The sequence below is a fragment of the Mirounga angustirostris genome, unplaced genomic scaffold, assembly GCF_029215605.1.
Source record: "Mirounga angustirostris isolate CCGP_5_RB_7025 unplaced genomic scaffold, mMirAng1.0.hap1 SCAF_6, whole genome shotgun sequence".
NCBI classification, from domain to species: Eukaryota; Metazoa; Chordata; class Mammalia; order Carnivora; family Phocidae; genus Mirounga; species Mirounga angustirostris.
Window position 1 is genome coordinate 66,313,134 of NW_026991714.1, and position 16,965 is coordinate 66,330,098.

General features: G+C 53.8%; 1 protein-coding gene across 2 annotated transcripts in view; it reads left to right on the plus strand.

Moving 5' to 3' along the window:
- ITPKB (inositol-trisphosphate 3-kinase B) overlaps positions 1 to 16,965 on the plus strand; it is an 89,650-nt gene that overhangs the window by 17,027 nt on the left and 55,658 nt on the right. Inside the window, exon 3 of one of the 2 annotated variants that reach the window (XM_064594456.1) lies at positions 11,069 to 11,622. The exons of the other annotated variant lie outside the window; for it this stretch is intronic. Within the exon in view, the coding sequence (XP_064450526.1) occupies positions 11,069 to 11,212 (144 nt within the window). The 3' untranslated portion in view covers positions 11,213 to 11,622. Of the gene's footprint in view, positions 1 to 11,068; positions 11,623 to 16,965 lie in introns of those variants that run through there. 2 annotated transcript variants of the gene reach the window in all.

Here is a 16,965-nt window from a genome sequence, read left to right on the forward strand (position 1 = left end):
AAAGAGCTTGTTGGTATGTGGCAGCCTTGACCTCAGAGGCTGTGTGAGTGGCAGCGTGCTGGACAGTAGCTTCCTTATTGCCCCGACCTAGAAATGTACACAGCGCCACAATTAATTTCCATCACAGGCTGAAGCCATATGGAGCAGCATCTGGGACCCTGTTGGCCTTGCGCTATCACACTATACATTAAAAACGGTGCTGCTTCCTCAGGAGAGCCGCCTCCCACCCCACTGCAGGCCTCGATTTCCCCTCTGCTGCCGCTAGCCTCGGATACCACATCCCTGGGGCGGGGAGGGGCGGGGGAGGCAGGAGAGGCTCACCCAGGGGCTGCACTGTCTGGGACCCTGGGGTCCGTGTGGGTCAGCCTGGAGGGAAGTGCCCTGAGCGTCCCAGCCTGGCCTCTGGGGACAAGTGACACTGACTTTGGAAAGAGGATCTCAATGACCTCAGGAAACAGTTCACTGTGACCCCATGACCAGGTGTCATAGAAGAGAATGTGAGTCCTGAAGGGAGGTTTCAAAGAGTCAGCTACATGGGGGCGCCTGGGTGGCTCGGTCTGTGGAGGGTCCGACTCAATCTCAGTTCAGGCCATGATCTCAGGGTCGTGAGTTCGAGCCCCATGTCGGGCTCCATGCTGGGTGTCCTTCCCTACATGAAGGACAGGATGGAGGCGACCTGGCTTGTCAGTACTTCCTGTGAAATTTACTGGGAGTTATGACACTATTAAAAAATTCAATATAAATTAACTGTGTGGTTAAAAGTGCTGAGCTGTCTTGGGGGGCACAATAATAATAAAATAAGGCCAGCTCCGATTCCTGGCTCATCTGCTATGTGCCAGGCATGGCCTATAAATTACTTCACTGAATTTCTGCAAGGTCTATATTTTCCTTATCCCACGGTAAGCATATTGAGGTGATACCAGGTGGACAAGGCTGCAGTCCGCAGCACAACCCTTCCCCCCTGCTCCCCACGGTCTATCACCGGGAGGACACAGGAGGGTGGTGCACTGTGCACAAGGAGGGCTCAGTTCAGTTCTGGGCCCTGGGCCGGAGAGGGATGGGGGACTGGTTGCGTTGAATGCGGAGTGAGATGGAGGGGTCTGGGCGGAAGCCTTACAGGAGGGTCGAGGGCATTCGGTTGCTTGTGCCTTGGACATATTCCATCTGGGGGGTGAGAGAGTTGGATTTGCATCGTTGCCCCGGAGTCATGCTTCAGTCTGGTTCAAGATCAATTTTCTATTCTCAGAGGTGAAACCAAGAGAAGATTCTTTTCCTTTTCAATGAATGGGCCTTTGTACAAAAAACACAGACTCAAGTTGATGGAACAGGAGCAAAAGGGAGCTTTGGAGCTGCCTCGAAGCTCCCAGGCCTGGTGGGGAGGGAGGCAGAGAAGTTAGCGGCTTCTCACTGCTGCCCACGGAGCTGGGCAGTGAGCCCCTGACAGTGGAGCAGGGGAGGCACCCAGGCATTCCGCATCCTTCTAAGTGACACGGGTAAACACCTGTTGCAGGTGTGGCACCTAAACTGGAATTGAATGCGTCACGTGGTGCTACCTCCCTTCGGACTACAGTTAAATCGGGAGACACAGGACGATCAAGGGGAGAAGAGAAGGTTTATTCCAACGGGGCTGGTGGACAGGACAGGAGGCCCAAACTTGCAGTAGATGGCTGTCCCCGGATTCCTTACCTGCGAGAAGAGACCTGCTGTGCGTGGCTTCAGTGGGCAGAGCAGAGTCTGAGGCTGTGAACCTCGAGAGGCCGTGACTCCACCTTACACAGGGGCAGCACAGTGTCATCACAGGGAGGTGGCTCTGTGAGCGCAGAGAAGGTGCCGAGGGGTGGCGAGCGGACACCACAGGCCAAGTCCGTCCCCAGCGGGGTGAGCACCATGCCCTCCGGGAGCCCTTAGCTGGAAATGGGATTGCTCAGCCTCACTCCATGCTCGTCTGAGACTCTGACGATGCTGTCCCTTTTAGGAAGGGACGTCTATGCTGGGGCACCATTTGGCCATTACAAACAGAGCTGCCACGAACAGGTGCGTCCAGGGTTTTGTGTGGCCGTAAGCATTCCCTTCTCTGTGATAAATGTCCAGGAGTGCACTTGCTGGGTCATACGGTAGTCACATACTTGCTTAGTTTTTTTAAGAATCTTCCAGACTGTTTCCCAGAGTGACCGCTCCACTGTGCATTCCCAGTGGCAGTGTGTGAGCAATCCGGGTTTCCCACATCCATGCCGGCATGCGGGGTGGCTACGGTTTTTTATTTTAGCCACTCCAGAGTTGCGTGGGGCTATCTCCTTGTGGTTTTCATGGGTTTCTCCCCAGTGGCTAATGGTGTTGAACATCTTCTCGTGTGCAGATTTGCCACTGCTGCATCCTCTTTGGTGAAATGATTTGGCTTTAAAACAAATTCCCCAGAGGTGCTGCACAACGCGGGCAGGGTGTCAAAAGCCTCGTGCCTTCGTGGCCCCCCTCCCACCCTGTTGAGGGAGCTGTGCCTCTCTGTGCCCCGAGGAAGGTGTGTGGTCACCCGAGGTCCCCTCCTGCCCCCACTTCCTCTGACTCCAGGATAGAGCGCTGACCCACAGCAGCCTCCCCTCTGAGTGGCCCCCACGCACACCATCACCTTCCCGCACCTGTGGCCGCAGGATCCCCCCAAGGCTGACTCACTGGGGCTGTGTTCAGGGCGAGCCGGCTCTTGCTCGTCGGGCCTGGAAGTAAAGAGACAGCCAGGCACCAGCGTGGAGTGTCTCCTTGGCGCCTGCCGGGCCTCCCTCCCGGCCTCCCTGAGGACTGCGGCTGACGTGCAGCCTCCCCTCCGGGCTTCCCCTTGGGTCTCTTCAGCTTGGCCTGCGCTTGGGGTTTAGTTTTGCAACAGGGTTGTGCTGAAGGTCCCAGAAATGCTTCCCTTTTTGTGTTCATGAAACCGAAGAGAAAAAGCGTGTGTATCCTTTTACACCACTCCAACCGAAGTGGTTGACCGAAGTACTTTTCCTCCTTAGAAGCAGGACTGAATCGCACCCCCTCATAGCAGGCTGATGGGCAGTGTTGCTGATTTTCTGCCCTTTGCCTCCCGTCTCGGGAGGGGCCGCAGGAAGTGGCCTTGAGTGTTAATGGGGTGGCTGCCAGCTTGAGGGCCTGCTAGAGGGTTCCGGCTCCGAGGGGAAGCAGGGGGGGATGTCATCTGCTTAAGAACGGATTTACCGGGGCGCCTGGGTGGCTCAGATGGTTAAGTGTCTGCCTTCGGCTCAGGTCATGATCTCAGGGTCCTGGGATCAAGTCCCGCATCAGGCTCCCTGCTCAGTGCAGAACCTGCTTCTCCCTCTCCCTCTGCTTGTGCTCTTCTATCTCTCTGTCAAATAAATAAATGAAATCTTAAAAAAAAAAAAAAAAAAAAAGAACGGATTTACCTTTGCTTTTCCGCCTTGTGGAGGACCTGGGGCTTCACAGTTTGTGAAATGCACATCCTTCATCTTGGCTTTGGTGACTCATAGAAAACGAGAAGGCGGGGCTGTTTCTTCCTTGGTCTAATGAAGTATAATGTTTGCAAACTCTCATTCGGTGAATTGGTACAAACAATCCGTCACAAAGAAGGAATTGTTTTCTACGTGGGCTTAGAGGATTTTTGGAGAACGAGCGAGCGGAGGATTTTTACAGGAGGCCCTGAGCCGGGTGGTGGACATGGTCTCATGTAGGTAGATGATCACAGGCTTTCCACCCAGTCCCTGTGGCCTACTAGAAATCCCAGCACATTGTAGCAGTCATCTGATGGGGCCCAAGATCAAAGATGTAGCTGAGTCACATGATGGTTTGGTTCAGAGTCTTTTTCTGGTTAGGTACTTTCTGAAAGCCTAGGTTTCATTCTGGTTGAACTTGTTCGATAGTCTTAAGGGAAGAAGATGGAGAAAAATAACACCCTTGTTACATTCCTGGGTCGAATTAAAATTTGATATCTGTGCTTGGTTTGAGGTCGAATAAATAAAATGTGTTATGGCTCTTGGGGAGTCGTTCATTTTGATTCAAGTCACTTCTTCAGATAACATCACAGTTATAAAATTTATTTCCCGTGAACCTGCATTCTTCTGGGATGGTGTGCGTCGGTCTCATTTCTTAAATATTCTGGTTAACTGAGAGTTACTGTAAATTGCCTTCGTCCTTTGCAGTGAACTAGAAGAAATAAAATACTTGACGCTCAAGCCAGCAGAGGTTTTGCTAAATGTGCAGGCGTTGTCTTTGGGGGACCGGGAGGGAGGTTTTATCCACTACTTGCCACCGGGTAGCTTCCAGGAAAGGGCCGGCTCTGGTCTTGAATGGCCCACACACATGTATTGGGTGCTGGCTGTATCCAGGTTGTGCCGGCAGGGAGGGATCTCTGTGAGTGAAGCGCAGTCCCTGCCTTCTGGGAATCTTAGCTCAAGGGAGGAGGCAGATGGCAACAGCTCACGTCTCTCATGCATTGATTACGGGTAGGCATTGAATGAGGGGTTAAGTGATATGCCTAAAATCAGGAGCAATAGAAGAATCAGGACATGAACCCAGGCCTCCTAACTGTAGCAAATGGTTTCTCAAATTCGGCCCTATTGACATTTTGGGCCAGATATTTTTTTGCTCTGGGGGAGCTGTTCTGTGCACAGTAGGATGTTTAACAGCATCCCTGAGCAGCAGCATCTCCCCCCGGTTGTGGCAACCAGAAATGTCTGCACACATTGACAGATGTGCCCCAAGAGACAAAATGCCCCAGGTCGAAAGCCGGGGTTCTAGAACTTGTCCTGGTAACGAGCATTCCATGCTGCCTTCCGGGGGCAGGTGATGCAGAACCGCATCCATGTTTGGAGGGATGGCTCCATCCAGGGCCCCCACCCAGGGTCCCTCTGGAAACAGAGGACAGCTGCTGCTCTATTATCCAGGGCTGTCCGGAAGAGGAATTGCAGAGATAGTGCTGTTTGCATGGAATTTTGATGGAGTTCACTGAGGCAGAAAAGGGGAACTATCTCTGGAGCGGAAGGACCCCCACACAGGCGCGAAAGTGGGAGAGACAAGGCAGATAGTTTGCTGTGGGCCCTCACTTCCCTCCCTCTTGCTGTTTTCTCGTTCCCTCCTTTCAAGCAGCAAGCTGGTTCCCAGCAGCTAGAGAAGCTCTTCAGTCACAGGTCTGCATCGGTCGGGACGGGTGCGGCTCGTCACAGCAACAAACAGGTCCGCAATCCGTATTTTCAAACGGCAGGGGTTTATTTCTTGCTCGTACTGCATACCTGGTCTGGGGCAGCTGGGTCTTCACTGTGCGACCCTGGCTGACGGTGCAGCCACTCTCTGGAGTGTCGCTGGTCACCACAGCAGAGAGAACGAGAAGATGGGGATTCACATACTGGCTCAGAGAGCTTCAGCTCAGAGAAGTGTCACGTTTCTCTTCTGCTCATATTTTCCTCTTTCTTTCCTTCTTCCTTCCTTCCTTCCTTTCTTTTTAAGATTTTAGTCATTTATCTGAGAGAGAGAGAGAGAGAGAGAGCACGAGCTGGGGTGGGGGAAGGCAGAGGGAGAAGGAGAAGCAGACTCCCTGCCGAGCAGGGAGCCCGACGCAGGACTCGGTCCCAGGACCCCGAGATCATGACCTGAGCCAAAGGCAGACGCTTAACCCACTGAGCCACCCAGGCAGCCCTCTTCTGCTCATATTTCATTGGTCAAGCAAGTGTTGTGTCTTCACCTAACCTGAAGGGGACAGGGGCATCGAGTCCTACCATGTGTCCAGGAGAAGAACTGGAAATATCTGGGGGACAGCACTGATGTCCAAGGCCCGTACCTGAGCCGTGCGAGCATGGGTCACTTGCCCTGGCTCTGAGGGCCTACCACCTTGGCTTCAAAGAATGGCCTATTGCCAGGCTCAGTGAGAAACTGCTGAGCGAAAAGAGAAAAGTAGACCATCAGGATTCCAAACAAGTTTAATTCTCTGAATAAGTCTAAGAGGTCTCCATGGGATAGGACCAGGTTGCAAGCCCTCATTGTTAGAGTTACGATGTTGGGCATGGGAGAAAGTGTTCAAGTAAACAGGGCCTGGATGCAGTGGGCTGTGTCCATAAAGTGGGAGTAGTGGATGAGGACACTGGTGGTTATCCAGACCCCAGACACTTCCCCTGACTGTTACTGTAGGAAACAGAATGGCTTTCAACCCAAGCTAAGTGTCCAGCAAGATGGCGTCCTTTGTGAGCCATAGATTTACGGGGCTGTTTTGAGATAGTGGAACGCGCACTGGCTGTGAGCAGACATGACTGAGCCCCTTCGGGATGCTTTCAGAAGGCCTGAACAAATTCCTTATAAAACCAGGAAGAGTGTTTCTCGTTGGAAACTCATTCAGACCGCGACTCGGTCCCAGGCCCTGGAGTGGGGAGATAGAGACAGAGCCTGGCTGTGGTGGATCTAAAATGGGATAAAACCGGAAACCTGTGGGAAGGACACAGGCCTTGTCACCCCTCGACAGGGGGCACAGAGGTCTTAGAAAAATAGAACTAAAAATAGCAGCTGTGGGCCACCTCTCTGCCCAGTGACGTGCTCTCTCCAAAACTGGTTTCCACTCAATTTCTGAACTGGTTTTCACCATGGTGTGTAGGGAGCCGGGGCAAGTGAAGTGGACAGAAGTGGGGGTGGGGGTGGGGGGGGCACAGGCCTTGATTCAAAGGGAGACAAAATTAGTAAGCCACCGTCTGGGAACTGGGAGGTTAAGGGCATTCCAGAGACGGGAAGCGCCTGGAGCAACCAGCTGGGTCCAGAGTCTCCCTGCAGCGGGGGCTTGCTGGAGCATGTGTGCGTGTGTGTGCGTGTATGGGGTGCGTGTAGGTGCACACGCATGTGCCCCCCCAGGGGAGGGCTGCCGTGGAAGGGTGTGCAGAGGACCTGCCTGTGGTTTGCTGAGCACTGTGTGTTCCCTCTCTCCTCTTTCGGGGGCCCCAGGGCACCCAGGATGCAGTGGCTCCCTAGCATTTTCCACACCTCCAGCCTGTACTGTTCTCTCACGCTGAGGGCAGCAAAGCCATGGTGTGCTTCTAGAAGCTTCCACAGGCTGAGCAGGACCAGTAAAGGAGCCTGAACAGACGGGTGGGCCTGAAGGGCACAGATGGTGGCTGAGCGCAGGGCCAGGGCAGCCAGGGAGAGGCCAGCCGCCCCTCCGCACAGGCCAGTGCTCCCTCCCCCGCGACCACTGTCCCTTCCACGTGGATCTCTGCTTTCTCAGCTGCGAAGTGGGCATGCTGCATTCAGCTGAGCAGGAAGTGCTTGCAAAGGTGCCCGCTCTGGGAATTTGTCTCCGGAAAGGAGGCTCCAGCGGGGGGCCCCGTGGCTCGGCTTTCTTCACCTTCTTTCCCCGCCGCCCACTTGGTATGGGGCCGCCTCGAGCACCCACCTGCCCTTCTCTTGCCCTGGGGCTGGGACTGCGCCCACAGGGGCCAGGAGGGCAGGGATCCGACTACTGTGGACCTCCCCAGGCCCCCCAGTTCCCAGCAAGAGGCTCGGGCTCTGAGAAGGGCTGCCTCCCAAGCCTTGCCCACCCCTCAGGGTGGCAGGAAGGTGGTTCACCCCACTCTTACCCCGGGCTTTGAGGTCTCCGGAAGACACAGGTACGAAATATAAAACCACGACGACTATCTCACTCTTGCTACGTTTCCACCCTGGTGGCTTACTGTACATCACTGCAGAAATTTCTTGAAGCCCTTCTCCCAGGCCCTTGGGGCCAGGCCGGAGGGCACTTTCTGTGAGAGACTGAACATCCTCCCCACCCCCCCAGGAAAGCCTGTTGCAGGGCTTGCTTGGGAAGAGGGAGGAGGACTAAGGTTTTCTAGAAAAACACCACCCTCACACGAGGAAGGCCCCGGGAACTGATCTGGGGCAGCAGCGTGGCCCCAGACTGCCGTGAAACCCCATCCCTCCCCTTCTCGCCTCTGGGTTAGGGGTGGAAAGGGGGGTGTGGCAGACGCCCAGGTAGGTTCAGCTGAGCTCTGGAAGAGACGATGGACAGTAGTCCTGAGGGATTTCTGTTGGCACCTGTGGCCTCCCTGACGAGCAAGAGGAGGTCCCGATGGGTAGGTCTCCGTGAAACTCCGCGGTTTCTCATGCAGTTTTTCCAAATGGGGCATTATTGGCATTTTGGGTGGCAGAGCTTTTTACTGGGACTGCCCAGCACCTGCGGATCATAACCCTTCGGCACTGTGCCCCCATCTCGGGCCGGGCAGGGGGTTTCTGGTTAGCAGCCACTGCAAGGAATTCTTTACTTCGGCAGAATCTTGAGAGGATTGCAGGTAGAGTTAAGGGACTTGAGGGGGTGGTTGGGGCAGGCAGGCGATGTCAGACTGCTCAGTGTCTTGTCACCTTGGGCGGGGTGTTGGCCTGATTTTTTAGCGATGAAGTTACATTTTTCGTCCTGTTATGAGCACTGGGCACCACCAGTTCACTGGAGAATGTTTTGGGCTGGTTTCCTTTCTTTCCTCCTTCTGTCTTAATGAGCATGGTCACGTCAGGGCTCCTCCATGAGTGTGTGACCAGCGCAGGACAGGCCCCTAGCACCCAGGGTTGAACGCTTGGGGTTTAATGCTGTGCGGTTACCGTATTGAAATTCTATTTTTTTAAAGATGTTTTATTTATTTGATAGAGCACAAGCAGGGTGGGGAAGGGGCAGAGGCAGAGGGAGAAGAGGGAGAAGCAGACTCCCCGCTGAGCAGGGAGCCCGACGCAGGACTCGATCCCAGGACCCCGGGATTGTGACCTGAGCCGAAGGCAGACGTTTAACCCACTGAGCCACCCAGGCGCCCCTTAAAATTCTTAATAAATCTGTCTTTGCGTGTGTGTTTTGTAAACAAAGTCCAGTATCACAAGGGAGCAGGAGATCCCTGGGCTCGGGCCCCACCTGCAGCCCACCCACCCCCCAGCAGCTGCTGACATCTCACCAAGGGCCTGGGTGAGGCTCCCGGAGTCCCTGCGGCTGGTGTCCCAGGCTGGCGGAGCCACAAACTGAGCCTCAAGTCCTTCCCGATCCAGGTTCCCAGCGGGAAAGGGGAGTCGCCCTGCCCCTGGCCAGGGTCATGGGGTGAGACCCCTGGGTCCCCTGAGGGTCTGCATTCGCCCAGAGACCTCAAATAGCAAAGAAGCAATGCTATCAGGGTGAGCGCGAGACTGCCGAAGAAAGATCTCTATTTGATTGCCCCTTGTGGCCCCTTCTCCTGCTGGTTTTCCTACTTTTTGAACCAGAGGTGATGCATTTTCACGCGACCCGGAGCTCGTTCTCACCTGCAGCATCTGGTTAGTTTTCCCTGCGTCTCTGGGCAGAACAAAGGCAAGTGACTACAAGGGATCACCACAGGAGTGTCCTTTCGGTTCTTCTGAGAGCCCCAGCCCAAGGCCATACCTCTTGGCACAGCATCTTTTTTAGGAGGCCACCAGCCAGCGGGCAGAGAGGGGCAGGGGCGGGAAATCTGTCTTTCGACGGGACTTGGCTGCATTTTGGGGGCCAGTCGGTCATGAATCTTCCGTAGTCCGTGAGCTGCTTCTTCGCAGGTACTTGCCATGGACCAGCTCTGGGCTGGTGCTGATGCTGGGCAGGATGCTGCAGGAGGTGCAGACGGGACCATAAAGCAAGGTTCTGGGAAACGAGGCTGGGCTCACGGGCAAGCTCCATTAAGGGATTGTTTGTGAGCAGGTGGATAGTGCCATACAAGGGAGATGACACAGACCTTGTCCTTGGCCTGAGGGACCATGGAGAAAGACTGAGCCCAACGTGACTTCAGATACGGTGAGTCTATAGCTGGGAGACAGGCGAGGGCGAGGCCCCCCAGCCCCCACTGCCACATTCTGTGGCTCGTGGACAGTCTTGGGGGGCTTCATATTTAGACAGGTAGGGTCAGGGAAACATCAGGTCTTCTGCTTCATCTAAGACCTTCTTGGCGGGCCACTGGATGTCAGGGACCACTGTGCACTGTTCCCAAACATCCCAGGGCCCCAAGGATGGCTCTTCCTATGTCTCAGTGTATTTCTCAGAAGATCCCCCCTCCCCCCTGCCCCGGCAGACATCCTTGTGTCTCTCTGACTGGAATGTGTCACACGCTTGTGCCAAAGTCAGCCTCAGGCGGGAGAGTTGACTCAAGACCATTAGCGATTCCCGCTGCCATAGCTCGGGACACACATTTTGCTGAGTTCCCTCTGGGGAGATAGAGGCGCCCAAACAAAATCACATCCCTCCCTCCATCCCCATCCTCATCCTAGAAAGGGTTGGAGGTTGCGTTGATTTTTTTTTCTCTGTTCTTTTTGATTTTTAACATAAACTCAAATATTACTAAGAAGCTAATGATAACCATGACCAAGTGAACGATTTAACTCCTTCCAGGTGTACTTGGGTCTTTGATCAGCTGCATAACTTTGTTGTACATGATTGTAATCTGATTGTACTTGCTTTATCTTTTTGATTTATCATTTTTATGTCAACTCATGTTTTCTTTTTCGTGAGTTGACACAGGTCATCTGCTTGTGATTTTCAGTGAGTATAATATTATATAATAATGATAGCACTGAATTTTTATTTATTTATTCTTAAATATTTTATTTATTTTTTTGAGAGAGAGCAAGCATGTGGGAGGGTGCAGACAGAGAGGGAGAGAGAGAGGATCTTAAGCAGGCTTCACGTTCAACTCAGAGCCCAATGAGGCGCTTGATCCCATGACCCTGAGATCATGACCTGAGTCGAAATTAAGAGTCTGATGCTTAACCGACGGAGCCACCCAGGCGCCCCAGCACCAAACTTTTACCGAGTATTTATGTGCCAGGCATAGCTCAGTGTTTTATATGGATTACTTTCCCTAAATCTCATAGCCACCCCTTTTCAGAGGAAGCAAACTAGTATCCAAAAATGTGGTGTCTTCTGATTCCCGAGCCGGGGCTTGAACCTCTGCAGCGGTTCCATCCTCGTGCACCTGCTCAGGTATAGCTGTTGCTGTCTGTAGCCACGAGCATTTTCGTAAAGGTTACCTTTCTCTTCTTCCCGTGGTTACTTCCTTGGGAAATGTTCCCCTCGGTGATGTTGTCCTCGGCGCCCAAGAAGAATGAGCAGCTACCTCATCGTGTCCCCATCCTCTCTGGAAAGACTGGACCAATGATGGAGCCATCCACAAAGACTCTGCCGGTTCCTCCACCACCACTGGCTTTTCTGTGTATCTGCTGCTGTCTGATTGTCCCTTCAAGGTAGAATGTGTAATTCTTCAGCTTTCAAATGGGACTCGCCATGCTTCCTTGTGACGATGCCCTTTAATTATTCCTCTGTAAGCTCTTGCTGCTTCCCACTGAGTGACTGCCCTCTAGTAGTGATGGCCTGAGCTGCTAGCGTTTCTATATAGTGAGCTCTCAGTTGCTGTTACAAATATTTTTCTGTTCTGTGGTTTGCTCTTAAAATCCTACTTTATTGGCGGCAGTGTTTTCATTCTGACTTACTCTAATAGATTTTTGTTGCCCCTTGTGAAATTGGTCTTAATGATGCTGGCCTGAAAGTAGGGACAAGCTGGTCTTTGAGGGAGATGATTATTACTACTGTTTTTTTTTTTTTTTAATTTTATTTATTTGACAGAGAGAGACATAGCGAGAGAGGGGAACACAAGCAGAGGGAGTGGGAGAGGGAGAAGCAGGCTTCCCACGGAGCAGGGAGCCCGATGTGGGGCTTGATCCCAGGACCCTGGGACCACGACCCGAGCCGAAGGCAGACGCCCAACGACTGAGCCACCCAGGCGCCCCTATTACTACTGTTTCTTATGCAACCAACCTTTGGGATGGGTTCTTAGAGGACTGGACTGTGCCTCGCCCTCAGAGGGGTTTCCTGAAAAACCCCTTTTTTAATTCCCAGGAAGCCCTGGGCTCAGAGCAGGTGCCTCGCTGTTAGCTAGCTGGCTCCCGGCCATATCCAGCCACCCCCAGTCTCCTGCCCATCTGCACAGCTTGGCAGCAGAGTAGCGACCAACACACCCAGGCCCAGAGAGCCAGACAGAGTGGCGGCTGGAAACTTCTTGGAATCCTTGTAATTAGTAAGGGAAAAGGCCTGTTAGCTCATGTGGTGTCCTCCTCCTCCCACGGGCCCCAACCAGCTGTAGAAGATGACATATAATTTGCTCGGTCACCTGGAGCACTCAACTGAGCTTTCTGGGGCTCCTCTGTGAAACCCAAGAGCTAGACCAGATCAGTGGTTTTTAACCCCCTTTGGGTCTTGTATCATTTTGGAAAGTGGTTGAGAGTGGTGTACCCTCTCCACTAGAGAAATGCATACTTCACAAACCATTCTCCGGGCTCTTGTAGGACATCTGTGGCTGAAAGCCCATCTCAACTCCAGCTATAGTCTGTAGGCTTAGAACCCAAAGATTTGTTGATCTCCGGGCTCCATTTCAGCAAGCTCTAGAAAGTTTCCAGTCAAGGAACCTAGGGATGGAAGGTGGGGAAAGGGAGCTGCTGGTATTTACTTGGAGGAAACACCTGTCCAGCCCCCAAAGCGTTTCACTATCAGTTATCTGTTAGCTATTTGTTATTTTTCAGGTCTGAGTTTAACTTTGTGATAGTGCGTTCTATCCCTTCACCTTTTGCCCCGCCTCTGACTGAAACTATTGAAATCTTTCAGGTCTGTGGGGCAGGGGCGGCTTGTGAAGGCCTTTTGACCTTCGAAGCACAGGAACGGGGAGGGGGGACATCTACCCAGATGCCCCTGGCAACTCCCAGCCACCATCAGCCTTAGCCCTCAACCGCTTGGAACAAGAGAGAACAGGCCAGTAGGGTGATGTTTTGTGAGTAAATGTGTGCTCGGGAGTTGGGAGAGAGGGCAGAAAATCTTTTCTGGTTGATCGGAGTGCTTTCCCAGCACCTCTGGGCTTGGTTAAGAGGCTTTGCTTCAATTCCAGGGACTTTTCAAATTCCTGAAATGACCTGTTTGAGAGGGAGTTGCAAGGAGCGGCTCAAAGATGTTCTCAGGGTCAAGAGAAACCTCCCAGTGTAGTTTCTCGGTCGCTGGAGGGGAGATGCCCGCAGCTTCCAGTGTCGAGGCTGGCGCAGCCTCCTGAATGGGATAGAGGCAGTCACAGACACAGGTCTTTCTGGTCGGAGGCCAGAGGGATGTGTGTGCACATAGGCCCAGAGGCATTTCTGAATATTTGGCTTTGACTCAGGAAGTTGAGGACAGGGAGGCAGGAGGGAGAGAATCAAAGTCATGCACTTCAATTTTATGTTTCTGAAATCTCTTCTCTCCCTCTCACCGCCAGGATGTTTCTGTGAAATGTGGGGCGAGAGATAAAGGACTTTGATCCTAAATCTTCTGTGAAATTTGGGGATGATTCTGCTGTGCGGAGAGTGACCTGTGTTCAGGGAGCCTGTGGATCTGCTTTTACCGTAGTGACTGGTGCTGTTCCATGTCTCTGAACATGAAACACTTTGGACCAAGCAGCAGCCATGCCGTGATTCTCTTAAAAGCACTGCGAACAACCTTGCTAGTAGCTCTCTCCTTTCCAATTCTAAGTTTGCTGAGGTGTTTCTTTCACAGAGCAAAAGGAGCCTACAACTTTAAGAAAGTATATTCCAGCTCCAGGTTTCAAATGAAGGTGAAACTGTGTGAAGTCACAGGCTGTCCACTGTGGCCTGCGGAGGCCTGGGCCCTCACTCCGGCTGGGGCACTGCGCTGCTGACCGTCCATCACGGAACGTTTAAGTAGCTAATGATCTCTGAAAAAAAGGTTGGCGGTTAAGGTTGCCAGAAGGATGCACTGCTTTTTTTCAAGCCAGGGTAAACTCGTTCCCGGGTCCTGTTCACCTCCAGGACATGTGTTGCAGTCTTTCTGTTTGTTTCTCCAGAGTGACATGATGTTGCATTCCCCAGAAAACCTCCCAGGAAGACTAATTTCTTTGAAATTTTCATAATGACCCAGGGGGAAAAAAAACTTTTTTTCCTCCGGCTTCACTCATGTAAGGAAATTCTCACCACTTGGACCAGTTTTGCCGGCTGTTGGGGTGTGGCTAGCCTACAACATACAATAATCTTTAAAAGAGTTAACGTATGCGGAGTTAATAATTTGTCATTGGTATCTTGGGGCGCGCTGAACAGATTTTTCTGAGGTGCTTGTGCTGTTAATGTTTATTCTTCTCATTCATTTCGCGGCTCCTTTTTTTTTACACGGCAAAGAATGTTGACTTCAGCGTAAGCTCGGGTTCTCCGAAGATCTTGGCGGGGGGGGGGGGGGGTCGGGACAGGAAGTGAGCGACCCTGGCCCCCCCCCCCCCCCCGGGTCTGCAGCCCGAAGCCTTTGCAGGGCAGTGTGATCCCGAGAGACCAGGATCGGGGTTTTGTGTGTGCGTCTCAGGCCTCACGGGGCTCGCAGGGGGACCCACACTTGCTGCTCCCGGGCTCAGAGGCACGCGGGAAGACACGGACGGGATCGTTGGGTAATTCGGCCCACGTGGCTTGAAACGCGGGGGCTGCTACACCAACGGGCGGTGGAAACGGGGGCAGAAATCCGTGTGGCACGCCAGCGGCCGCCAACTACAAACGCTGTACGCCTTCCGTAGACGATTCGGCCCACCTCACAAGCGCGGAAACCGAGGCTGCGACGCGGCCTTCCAGACCCCGGAGGGGGCGGTGGCCGGGGTCGTCACGTGACCGCGCGCCGCCGCCCGCCCGTCACGTGGCGCGCCCCCGCCGCCGAGCATGCCGGGAGGCAGCGCCCCGGCGGCCCAGGCTTGCGCGCGTGGCCGGCGGGACAGGGGGAGGGGCGGAGTCCGCGCCGGGGAGAAGCCCCTGGGAGTGCTGGCAGGCCGCCGACCCCCGGACTCCGGGCCCCTCCCCCCCGACTCACCGCCCCTCGGAGGGCGGGAGGGCCGCCGCTCTGGGGCGGGGGCACGGCGCGTGGCGCAGGCCGGGCCGGGGGGTCCTGCGTGCACCTGCCCCCCTGCTTGCCCGGACGTCCCCCCTCGTCCTCGTGGCCACTCTCTGCGGCTCAGACCGGTACGCTCAGCCCTCGGCCCCCTGTCACACCTCAGTGTTGAGGTTGCTGAAACACAGGCATGTTTGGCTGCGGTATTTTTCTGTCGTGAAAATAAACCGCCTCCCGCAGGGACACACCAGTTCAGGTATTTCCTCCACGGGGTCCGCGGACGTGATCCACCAGAGGGGAAAGTGTGTGATTGGAAAGGAGTAAGGTCATTCCACTCCTGGTCCCTTGAGACCGGGGGCCGGGGTAAGGGACAGTCACAGAAAAATGCCGCCCCTGAAATGCGCTCCCGGTTGGCTGCGGTGACCCAACCTCCCCAGGACCCCTCGTCCAGTCTCTCAGAGGGCAGGGTCCGGCTCAGGGGTCTTCACCAACGCCTGTCCAGTGCCCAGTGCACAGTGCAGCACTTGGGTGTCCAGGAGCCAGCTGATGGACCTTGGGCTGCGGTCTCAGCGAGTGTAGCCGGCCGTCTCACCCCTAGGCACTGCGCCAGGTGTCCCGCCTGTTTGGCAGATGGATTCAGTGAGGCCCTGAGAAGAGCAAGGGCACCAGCAGAAGGTGGTCTGGGGGTGCCTCACCATGGTGAAGTAGGGGAGCCATCGCCTGGGTTTTTCTGTCAGGAAGTAGTTTCCCTGCTTAACAAATACCTGATACAGTGTTCTTGTCTCTTTCTGCTCCCAGGTATTGTCTCTGGTCTCAGGGAAGCATTTCCGGCCTTTGCTGACCCTCCCTGGGTGTGCAGGGAGTGTTAGAGGAGGAGGGGGAGGAAGATCTCTGATAAAGGAGCAGTTGGTGAGCAGAAATGGCTATTTGGCACTGACTGTTGAGCAGAATTAGGGAGTGTTTCGGTGCTGATGCTGTGAGGTCAGGTAGGGTTCGGTGTGTGGTGACATTGAGCCTGTCATCCCAACCAGGAGGGTTAGTGAGGGCTCCTGCCGTGTGTTCATTTCAGGCCCAGCTAGCAGTGGGCTTTGGCAAGGCTCCCTATCCCTCCTAATCCCTGCCACGCGGACAGTATACCGAGCAGGTCTCCCCACATCCGTGGAGCGTAAGACCTGAGGTCCTCGGAGAAAATGGGGAAAGTCAACTTTTTGAAGTAGAGCTGCGAGCAAGACGCTAGAGCCTGCAGAGCCTTGTAGGAATCCTCCTTTGGGTTGGTCCTTTCTGTTGTGCAGAAATGGTACTTCCTCCAGAAGTGGGAGTTGGGGCTGATCTAGCAGGGAGCCTTGCTTGCGCTCACAGATCCTTCTCGGGTGGCTTCGGATCCGAGTGCCAAGAACGTGTGAGGTTCTCAGAGGTGTGTTCACGGGAAGAGTCAGCTCTTGAGAAGTCTTGTCCCCATGCACGTCCACAGACCTGGTTTCCACCGCCTGTCACTGTGTCTTCTTGAAGGTGCTGTGTGCATCCATGCTGTGTGCCCTGTGTAATCTAAAAACCCAGAGGCAAAGGGAAAGCTGCAGTAAACCTAGTATCCAGAGAGAGACAGACCTGTATGAGATAGTGAATTTCTTCTGATGCCTCTCAGCTTCTCCTTTTTGTATTCTGTTCCTCTCTTGCTTGACTTCTGTCTGGGCTCCCTCTCGTTTTGTGAAGGGGAGGTTGTGTTCAGCATTCAGGCAGGATAGCCTATGGGAAGGAGAAGCAGGCTCTATAGTCTGAGGCCGAGTTTCAATCCTGACCTGGCCAATTACTAATAGCATTTTAGGCAAAATACTTCTCTTCTGTGAAAAGTGGGGAGTGGTACTAATTGTTTTGTTTTTAAATTAATGAGGCTGTGTTGTACTGGGTGCTCTAGGGAGTATCCCAGCAAGGACTGCTCTTGGAGAGCTGACAGATGAGAAAGGCTAACTGTTGAGTGCATGTTATGTGCCAGGCATCATGCTAAGTGCTTTAAACATTCTGGCTTCTTCAGTTCTCACAATGGCCCTATGAGGGAAGCCTTGTTCACGTAGCTCTTCTGCAGGTGAGCAGACAGAGGCACACAGCGGTTG